The 10,814-nt window shown below is 55.4% G+C and overlaps 1 protein-coding gene across 3 annotated transcripts in view; it reads right to left on the bottom strand.

Annotated features, from left to right (window-relative positions):
* Positions 1–478: 478 nt before the first annotated feature.
* Positions 479–10,814, bottom strand: part of ADCY1 (adenylate cyclase 1) — a 54,920-nt gene continuing 44,584 nt past the window's right edge. For 2 of the 3 annotated variants that reach the window (XM_088797630.1, XM_088797629.1), the window contains exons 18-20: positions 7,207–7,321; positions 6,239–6,363; positions 479–4,953 (exon numbers count right to left, since the gene is read on the bottom strand). In XM_088797630.1, the coding sequence (XP_088653756.1) occupies positions 4,615–4,953; positions 6,239–6,363; positions 7,207–7,321 (579 nt within the window). In that variant the 3' untranslated portion in view covers positions 479–4,614. Of the gene's footprint in view, positions 4,954–6,238; positions 6,364–7,206; positions 7,322–10,814 lie in introns of those variants that run through there. The other variant, XR_016021003.1, reaches the window with a different exon arrangement.

Below are 10,814 nucleotides of genomic sequence, written 5' to 3'. Positions count from 1 at the left end.
CAGCTACGAGTGGCTGTCCTGCCGACTGCCCAGACGTGGCTCATAAGCCCAAGAGGTTGGGCAGATCTCCCGGGGGTGACTCTGGGATGCCCTCCACTTAAACATCAATTCTCAGTAAGTGACTGTTTTGGAAACCAGCTCACCTGAAGTCTGAGCTGCCGGTTCTGGGGACTCAGGGCCCGGGGAGGGCCGGGGCACCCAATTTCCCACCACCCATTGTATCCCCAGTGAACCCGCTCTCGGCCACCCTCCAATCCCCAGGGAAGAACACTGACAGCCTACACCAGGCCAGCAGGGTGACAATGACAGTGACGGTGGGTGGCTCTTGACCAGGAGCCGGGAGCTGGGTTGGGTCCAAGTAAGTGGAGAAACACGTACGGTTTGGGGGGCCCCATTCTCCCGTGTCTGATGTCAGAGGGGCTTCACAGAAAGATGGGGCAACCGCTCTCTCGCCAAAGGAGAGCCTGTTTTCTTAGACAGTGACAGGTTCTGCTGCGGGATATGGGTCACGACAGAAAGTGTGACCGGACTCGGTAGGGACTTTCCAGGCCGAACATTTTACATCCTGCAGGATCGGTTGTTGAAAGACAGACAGGCTCAGCCAACAGGACGACCCCCCGCGTGAGGTCCAGGTGAGGACCTGCGTGCCGTCCTGTGCAGCTCCAGGCAGGCAGACCTCAAGCCCCTCAGCCTCAGGCCTGGGCTGGGACCCCTGCAGCCAAGGACACTGGCCCCAGCCCACCCGACTCAGGTGCAACTTGGTGGGTGTGGTGGGGGGCCGGGCCCATGGAGGTCGCACTGACCTACGCCCCCCCACTTCCCTCTTTGCCAGCCGTGCACCCCGGGCCACAGCCTCTCCTCAGCCTGTGTTGCGTGAGCCCAGAAACGGTGGTGTTGGCGTCCTCAGGGGACATCTACCTCCTTGCTGTCCCCGACTCACGTTGGAGGCCTGAGTCACCACGATGGCCGCCTGACAGACACGGGCCAGCAGTACGGGCCCCTGGCCCTGCCTGCTGACCTGTGCGCCTCGCCCCGCAGCCCCCAGCAGGTCCTGACTCTGATCTAAACCCAGCCCAGCTGAGGCCCCAGCTACTGTAGCAGGAACCTTCAGTCGTCGTCGCTTGCTGTGGGGCCCAGATTTTAAACGGGAACCAGGGCGCTGGCTCAGGCTCTCAGCAGGAACATCCACAGTGGGCGAGGGACGTGCGTGGCCCGACCTCCCCGCACCACTCGCTCCTCATTGCTGCACCAAAGCAATATTTTAAAGCCAACAGCCTCTCAGAAGGCTGATGTTTTCTGGTTTTTCAGTTCTGTTTTTCTTTTTAATTGAAGCCATTAAAGGGAGGGGCAGGGCCAGGGCGTCACTGCTTGGAGAGCCTGCAGGTCCACACGGTGTCAGGACCAAAAGTGCCAAGAGCAGCTCAGCCGCCCCGTCCCAGGGCTGCTCGGTGACCTGCACCCGTGACGGGCACCTGCATGCACAGTCAGCGCTGGCCGTACAGGCTGAGTGTCTGTGTCCTGGGAGGGACTGCCACATGGCAGACACTGCAGGACCCAACTCGGGACCCTGGGACATGCTGTGCAGAAGAGGGGTGCACGCTGGAATGGCGACGGGTCCCCTGCCTGGCAGAAAACCTAAAGATAGGGCTGAGTGGTACCCCAGCCCTTCCTTCTGGCGCGGGAGTAAAAGCAGGGCTCAGCGCTGCTTCCAGGGCCACTGGGACGATGGCCTACCAGGTGCCCACACGTGGTGTCCAAAGACTGGTGGGATTCCACCCGTGCCCAGAGCCCAGCAGCAACCTGTGTACCACAGGAGACGGGCGCCTGGCCAGGGGCAGAGCCCATGCACATGCCATGCCCTCTGGACGACCTGAGACATGGGGACAAGTGCACAGAGCTGGGATGCCCGCCTCCCTCCTTCCTCACCTGAGGACAACCTGGCAAGCGCTAAGGCAGGCCCTCTGCTTCCTGAGCCCGGGGCGCTGACAGTGAGCTCCCAGAGTGAGCTGCCCAAGCTGGGTCTGCAGGAAGGGCTGGGGGCCATGGGGGCAGCCCACAGTGCCATCAATTCAGGCAGACTCGTCCCGTGGCCCGTCTCTGAGCCAGCCTTGGACCAGACTTGTCTCTACAGTTTAGATAAAGTTACTTATTGCTTCTAGGGACACCACGTGTCCGGAAGCCCTGGTGGCTTTTGAGCCTGAGGAACACAGCAGGCTCCGTGAGCTGGATGTGTGGGGGGGTCTCCCTGCAGGACTCCGGCACCGTGGAGAGAACCGGCCAGGGTCAGGGGTCTGTGGAAGTTCGGGCTGCGTTCTACGCTATTGAGGTTGGGCACAGGCACGCAAGGGTCATGCAGGGTACATGGGTCACTGCCAAGGGCGGGTGTCGCCCCGCAGGGCGCAATGCGTGCATCGGGCTGAAGTGCCCCTGTCGCACAGGGTCCACTTCCTTCATTGTCGTAGGACTGGCATGGTATTTACAGGGCTTTCTAGTCAGTCGCTTAGAGAATCCTGCTCAAAGGCTCCAACGTCTGGACGTGAATATCGTACAAGATGAAAAATAAATAAGGCAACACAACAAAGTCTTACCACAAACAAAAAGGAAGTGCTTCGCACCAAACCCCAGGACCGCTGGCTCACGGCCTGCGCCCCAGGAAGCAGGAGGGTTGGACCTGCTGAGGCTGGCTGGCGCTGTGGCATCGGCGTGGGGAGGGCGCCTGGCAGCTGCCCGCCACAGCGGGGCATGTTTCCAGGCTTCGCACAGCGGCTCTGCTGACCTGAGGTCCAACCCTGCAAGGTGACGCCTGGTGTTGTCGGCTGGGCTGTCACCCGGGTCCACCTGCCTCCACTCACTGGGGCTGATGCTGAGTTCAGCGCCTGTGGTTGTGGGGTAACGGCTGGGGTAACCCTCACCTTCTACCGGCAGCAGCCCCTCATCTTTGGATCATCCTGACCGCCCTGCCTCCTTCCTCCATTTCTAAGGTCATGCTGAGCCCCCGGATAGCAGGGTCCTCTCCCCAGCTTGCAGCCGTGCCCGTGACCCCCTCTGCAAAGCGCCCTTTGTCGTGTGACAGCACACGCGCAGCTCAGGCCATGTACTGCCCACCCCCCTGCACCGCCCTGCTGGTGGTGCGAGCTGGGCCGGGAGGAGCGGGCAGAAAGGCCACACTCTCTCTGCTTCCCCTGAAGGAGTCACACTGTGTCTGCGGGTGGGGGGGAGAGGGCTGGAATTCGGCCGCCTTGTACTTCTCCACGGAGCAACGGCCAGAGCAGGTCCTCAGTGGTGGGGCACCACGAAGCTCAAGGCCAGTACCTGCTGCCCCCCACGGCGACACGGCTGGGTGGGGGTGAGCCCTCCCCAAGTAGGAAGCCATGTCTCACGCCCTCGCTGGGGATTCCAGGGGCAGCACCAGCCATCCCACGGGGCTCAGTGCAGAGGGAACCTGTTCCCGCCGTGCACGAGGGCTCCCAGGCTCCTTCAACCGAGTGGGTCTCAGCTGCAGCCCAGAGCCCTCCTGGAGCCGTGAGTCAGTGGACAGCCGTCCACGGCTGACTTGCCCCCAGATCCCACCGCCCTGCTCCCTGCTCTGAGCTGAGGTGTCCACACACATCCCTTCCCACTGTCCCTCCCGACCCGTCCCCAGCAGCACAAACAATGGTCCTCTTTCTCCACCTCCATGCGACGGTAGAGACACCCAGGAGGGGGTGGGGGGCCCAGACTTCCACAGAACTGCCTGCAGTCACCATCCCTGCGGACTGGAGCGGGGACACAGATTTACAGCCAGAAACGAATTCCAACCACGTCCCCGGCTGCTTCTGCCAGACACACCTCTCATCAAGGAAGTTTCTCACGGCTGTGAGGGTCTCTTGTCAAAACCAACCAAGCCTTGCACTGTCCTTCAACGTATAGGAGCCCAAGATGCCACACAGAAGTAAGACTGACCGGCCAGTGACGGCACAGTAGGGGCGCCTGGAGCTCTGGGAGCCGACACCGTCAGGCGGGGCCGACCGGAGGTGCTGGTCACAATGCAGAGATGTGGCTGCAGGGCCCCAAAAATTCCAGAAGACCTGCCTCTGGCTCTTAGCAAAAAGTGGCTTTGGAGAAAAGTCCGCAGCCTCCACCATCCACATGGTGGGGCTGGGGCAGCTCAGTTGTCCCCAAACCATCCAAGGCCCGGCCAGCTGTGGGCCTGGTCCCAGCCCTCATGGCCCTGCTGAGTGAGGCCTGACTCCCACTCCGGGCTCCAGCTGGCTGCCACCCAGGGCTGGAGCTGCCCATGTGGGACCCGCCACACTGAGCTGACTGGGCTCCATCTCAGGGCTCGCACGACACCAGCCAGCCAGCCCTGGTGGGAGTTCTGAAGGTCCCGACCTCCTAGGCTGACCTGGCCACCCGGGCAGCCAGCTCCCTCAGCCACTGAGGGCAGGGTGGTGTGAAAAGCCTCGTGTCGGTGCAGACAGGGCTCCCCCTCCCCAAGTCACTGCCCAGCTGCTTCAGGTCCTGCCTGGACAGTACCCTTTCCCCAGCCCTTCTGTGCTGGCCGGGCTGGTCCTGCTGCGGTGACCGAGCCCCGAGAACTCTGCTCTGTGCCCCCAGCGGCCAGCATGGGCTCCACTAAGCTTCCTTCCCAGCTGCTCCGAGGGCCAGGTGCGGGCCAGGGGGCCGGGGGGTGAGCCCCGAGCCCTGCAGAGCCCCCAGCCCAGCTCCGACTGGGAGGCTGGCCATGGGAGGCAGCGGGGGGCGGCCTGCAGCCAGTCTGGTCTGGAGGCCAGCTCTCCCATAAGGACACATTTTCCGTTCCGAGTTCAGGGACCTGCTTTGAGAACCGTTTCCATCAGTCCTGCCTTCCAAGAAGTACGTCAGCATCTCACCCTTGCCCTTGACGCTGACCTTGCCTCGGCACAGGAAGTGGTACGCACCCTGCCTCAGCAGCCGGTGGACCTCCTCTGTCACCTGCGGGGGAGAAAAGGGCGTCAGTCAGTAGCTGGGGCCTCTGCTCCTCCTGTGGTCACTCTGGTCACTCGCTGAGAAGGACGTGAACCTATTGCGAGAACCCAGGGACTGGGACGGGCCCCAATGGGGCCAAGCCTCGGAGTCCTGCCTGCAGTTGGCCCTAGACCAGCAGGAGAGGGCAGCGCTCACCACAGGGAGGGCCCAGGGTGGGAGGGGGGCCTCGATGGGCCCCGCATAGACCTCACCACAGGTTGGGGTGTGAGCTCTGTGGAACAGAGCACACCTGGCTCTTCAGCCAGGACTCTCAGCACCCACAGGAACCCAGGACATCCCAGGGTCAGGGGCTGGCAGGCGCCATCTATGCTGAGGTGTGGACAGCAGAGAGCAGAACACCAGGCTGCCAGCCCGAAGCTGGCACGGAGCCCTCAGATCTAACATCCAGGGACCCGTGGTGCCTCTGGGCCCAAGCCTGGGGCCACCAGCACGGAGGGTGGTGGGCACGTCCCCCAGAGAAAGCAGGGCATGACTTCAGTCCCCTGAGACTCAGGGTCCCAGCCAATATTTTAGCTAGAAGAATTCCTGGGTCACCAAGTTAGAAAAAATGATAAAAGACGAGAAAGTACTTTCTAACGAAGTTCTATAAACTGAAGAGACACGGCTCCTTGCTCTTCCTTGTTCTCATTGGCGCAGACCCCACGTGGTGGCCCATTTCTGGGATCGTCAGCCCACCCAGAGCCCAAGCCCCCACGTGCTCAGGGCACGTCCTTCCTGCCAGCCGAGTTTGGCCACTGTCCCATCCCTCACTGGCCAGTAAGTGCCTTTCCCCAAGGGACCTGGTCTGTCTCGCCAGGTCCTATCGTGGCTCCTAAAACATGTGCCAAGTCTTCAGTAAGCCCAGTGAAAGACGCAGGAACAAATGGACGAAGGAACGGATGGGTAGTGAGGATGAGTGCGACCTGCCATCCAGGGCAGCACGGAAAACAAAAACAACCCCAGAACATCAGGACCCGCTGGGCTCCTGGGGCCAAGGAATCTGCCGCTGGGTCTGAATGCACAGGGTGCCCCTGGGCCCCGGGCCCACCCGCCGGTGTGGACGGCAGAGGGACGAGCAGACACTGCACCTACAGACAGGCAGACAGGCTGCTACTGCCCTCTGTTCACCAAGTCTGCCAACTGCTGTGGCCGTTCGTCAGGGGGTCCTGGCTGCCTGCTGGCCCCTGGCCCCGTCACCTGAGTCTCCACCTGCAGGAGGGTGCCTGTGCTGGGGGACTTGGACTGAACTGACCTGGATTCTGCCTGGGACCCCGGTGCTGTCCATCCGACTGGCCACATTGACCGTGTTTCCCCAGATGTCGTACTGCGGCCGGCGAGCCCCGATCACCCCAGCCACCACAGGCCCAACGTTGATGCCTGGAAGGTGACCACCATGTGGCGTCAGTGGGATGCTTGCAGGGGAGGGCGCTGTCCCTTGCAGGATCGCGGATTCCCAGGGTCACCTAGCGCGAGCCCCTTCCCAAAGCAGGACCCACTGCCTCACAGAGCGGCGGCGCAGCCCGTGTGTGGACGTGGCCACCAGGCTGCACTGTCCTGAGCCCCAGGGGCCCCATCTCCGGGGACCTCGCTGGGCTGAGCTGCCAGCAGGAAGGCTGAGCCCTCCGTCTGCAGGCTCACCAGTGCCCTGATGGCAGCTCCCTTTTCAAGTAAGAACAGTGGCTCCTCCTGTCCCTGGATGGGACCCTGAGGCTATTTGAGGGAGCCAAGAACTGCTCACAGCATTTCAGGGCACGCTGAAGGGGAAGGAAGGCCCCTTATCTTTACGGGGCTCCGGGTCCGGCTGGCCAGGACAGCCATGAGGTGCCTGGTCACCAAGGGAAGGGAGCCCCGAGGTCAAGGACCTGCCTGCTTTGCACAGCTGGGCTCCCGTGAGCCTCTCCCTGGGCGTCTACACCGTGGCCTAGGCGCTAGAATTTGGGGTCAGCTGATGCGAGCGAGCACTTGCCTCCAGCTGAGTGTGGACTCAGGTGCATCTAAACGTCTCCACGACAACCGAGATTTGTCATGTGTTTCCTGAGCTGGACAATAGCCCTTCCAGGTCCTAAGGTACTGCTGCCCAGCTTTCAGAGACAGCTGTCCCTGTGTTCCCAAGCTGTCAATCTAAGAGGTGTCACCCTCCCTCTGGGAAACCAGGGGTGGCCTGCTGAGCCCTGCTCCTAGGGGGTGAGCCCAAGCGCCGCGAAGGCTGGCACCACGTACCCACACGGAGCACGAAGTCATTGTACGACTGGTAGTTGATCTCATCCAGGACGTCGAACATCTCGATGGCAAAATCCGCCAGCGCGCTGAGGTGTGAGGAGACGCTCTTCTTAGCCTGGGCACGAGCACACACAGGTCATTGTGTTTGGGGTGCAGGGACACTCAGTGGGTGCTGCCTGGGGGGAGGGGGACCAGCCTGTGCCCCTGGTGGGGTCGGGGACTTCATCCCACATAAGGCAGCAGCCTGGGGGACCGTGCCCAGCTGCGTGGAGTGCGTTGGTTTTCTTCAGGGACCTGCGGGACCTACAGCTGCCCTGGGCATGCGGGTCGTCCCCTCGGACAGGAGGACACTGACACAGAGGCCGAGCGCTGCCTCCAGGGTCTGGACCCACCCCGAGGCCGACCTGCTGCAGGCAGGGGGGCAGCCTGTGAGTGGGGACCGGAGGTCCCAGCTCGCGCTCACGTTGTCACGGGCCGTCATACGCAAGTAAAACGAGGTCCGTGGAGGGTTCCGTCAGGGAGCAGCCAAAGCTCGCCCTCCCTCCCACGCTGAGACCACATCTGTCCTCACTCTGGCACTGAAAGGCCGTGTCTTTCGTGAAACGACAGCCATACATTTTCTTTTTTTTTAATGATATCAAGGTTTCTCATTTTCCTTTTTTAAGGGGTATTTTACTAGGCCTCAAAGTTGGGGAGCGAATGCTTTTTTCAAAAATTAACTGACAGTTTTGAGTTTGCAGACAAATTGAGCAGACAGTATGGAGAGCCCCCACCCACCCCACGCCCCGTCCCCACACAGCTGCCCCAATTGTTAACATCCTGACTTAGGGTATGACACATTTGTTACCTACACTGATTCTTATTAACTAGAGTCACAGTTTCCTTTAGGGTTCACTCTATGTGTTATAAATTCTGTGGGTTTCGACAAATAGAGAATTTCATGTGGCCACGACTGCAGTATCATTGCTTGCAAAGATTTTTCTCTCAGTCTGTGGATTGCCTGCTCATTGTAGTATCTTCCACAGGACAGAATTTTGAAATTTTCATTAGGTCCAACTTACGGATGTTTTTTTCCACGGCTCATGCATTTGGTGCTGTACCTCCCCACTGACACTCGGGTGTCCTCCTGAGAGGACGCAGGTGTTACCTTCCAGGTGCAGGAGCTTATAGGCCTGCATTTTACATTTAGGTCAACGATCCATTTTGAGTTCATTTTTGTGAAGAGAATAAACTCTGTTTAGATTAAATATTTAAAGATATTAGGTTGGTGCAAAAGTAATTGCATTTTAAAAGGTTAAAAATTGCAAAAATCACAATCACTTTTGCACCAACCTAATCGACAGACAGACAGATGACAGCAACAGATAGAAGAGATGACAAAAGATGGATGATAACCAGTTGTTCCAGCACCATTTGTGGAAAAGACCATCTTGGTTCCATTGACTTGCCTCTCTCTCTGCTCCTTTGTCAAAGGTCAGTTGACTGTACTTGTGGGGTCTGTTCCTGGGTCTCTGTTCTGTCCCACTGTCTGTTTGTCTGTTTCGTCACCAGCACCACTGTCTTGGTTACCACAGCCTCATAGTCAGTCTTGACGTCGGGCAGTGTCAGTCCCCCGACTTCGTTCTTCATCAGTGTCAGTCCCCCGACTTCGTGCTTCTCCTATATTGTTGGCTCTTCTGGGTCTTTTGCCTCTACATCAAGTTTAGAATCAGTTTGTCGATAGTCGCACAGTAACCTCCTGGAATTTTGATTGAGATGACATTGAATCTGTAGATAAGTTGGGAAAAACTGACGTCTTGACCCTATTGAGTCTTCCTATGAAGCTACATAGACCCTCCTCACCTAGAGCTTTTCCATCCAAATTTTATAGCTCTCCTCATACAAATCTTGTGTACATTTTTAGATTTATGTCTGGTGTTTAACTGGGGGAGGAGGGCTTATGTAAATAGTATTGTGTTTTTAATCTCAAATTCCACTTCTTCATTCCTGGTATATAGAAAAGCTATTGACTTTCTCATATTAATCTTATATCCCACAAACTTGCTATAATTGCTTATTAGTTCCAGAAGTTTTCTATCATTGTTGATTCCTTTTTATTGTCTATATAGTTTTCCTTCTTTCTTCCCAGTCTCTATACCTTTTATTTCTTTTCCTTGTCTTATTGTGTTAATTAGGACTGCAGCACGAATGCTGAAAATGGCTGGTGAGAAGGGCCGTCCTCGCCTGGTTCCCGATCTCAGTAAGGGGAGGCATTTGTTTCTCACCATTAACTATGACGCTAAACCACAGGTTTTTTGTAGATGTTCTTTATCAAGTTGAGGAAGCTTCCCTCTATTCCTAGGGATTTCTGAGAGAGGTGTGTGTGTGTGTGTGAATCAGGAATAGATATATTGGATGTTGCCAAATGATTTTTCTACATAAATTGATATGATCATGATTTCTCCTCTTTATTCTGTTGACATGGTGAATTTCATTAATTCACTTTGAAACATTGAGCCAACTTTGCATATTTGGAGTAATTTCTCTTGTATGTGACGTGTAATTCTTTTCGTACCTTGCTGGATTCAATTGGCTCATATTTATTAAGGGCTTATGTATCGAAATTCATGAGAAGTACTGGCCTGTAATTTTCCTTTCTTATAATTTATCTAGTTGTTATATTATTGTAAAGCTGGACTCATAGAATGAGTTAGGAACTATTTCTTCTACTTCCATATTCTGGAAGAGATTTTAGAGAATTGGTACAATTCCTTCTTTAAATGTTCAGTAGAATTCACCAGTGAACCCATCTGGGCCCAGAGCTTTCTGTTTTGGAAGACTATTAATCATTGATTCAATTTCTTTAATAGATATGGACCTATTATTTATTTCCCCTTGTGTGAGTTTTGGTAGATTGTATCTTTCAAGGAACTAGTCCATTTCCTCTAAGTTATCAAATTTGTGGGCGTAGTTTATAATGTACTTTATTATCCTTTCAGTGACAATTGGTTCAGTAGAAATGCGCTCTCTTTCATTTTTATTAATAATTTGTGTTTTCTCTTTTTTTCTTTGTTACCATGGCTAGAGATTATCAAAGAGCCAGCTTTTGGTTTCATTGGTTGTCTTTACTGCTTACCTGTTTTCAATTTTATCGATTTGTGCTCTAATTTTATTATTTCTTTTCTTCTGCTTGCTTTAGTTTTATATTGCTCTGCTTTCTCTAGTTTCCTAAGATGGAAGCTTACATTATCTGTTTTAGATTGCTCTTCTTTTCTAATATATGAATTCAATGATACAAATTTCCTTCTAAACACTGCTTTTGCTGCACCCCGCAGATTTTGAAAATACACAAATTGTATCGTTATTTTCATTTAGTTCAAAATATTTTTAAATTTCTCTTGAGACTTCTTCATTGATCCATATGTCACTTAGAAGTATGTTGCTTAATCTCCAAATATTTTGTAATTTTCCACTTATCTCCTGTTATTGATTTCTGGTTTAATTCCATTTGGGCCTGAGGATATACTTTATATGATTTCAATTCTTTTAAACCTAAGTTGTGTTTTATGGCCCAGAGCTGGTCTATCTTGGTAAATATCCCATGTGCGCTTCAGAAGAAGTGCGTTCTG

Source organism: Rhinolophus sinicus, chromosome 4, assembly GCF_057876585.1.
Source record: "Rhinolophus sinicus isolate RSI-liver-muscle chromosome 4, RSI-T2T, whole genome shotgun sequence".
NCBI lineage: Eukaryota > Metazoa > Chordata > Mammalia > Chiroptera > Rhinolophidae > Rhinolophus > Rhinolophus sinicus.
This window is presented reverse-complemented; position numbering and strand designations above follow the sequence as displayed.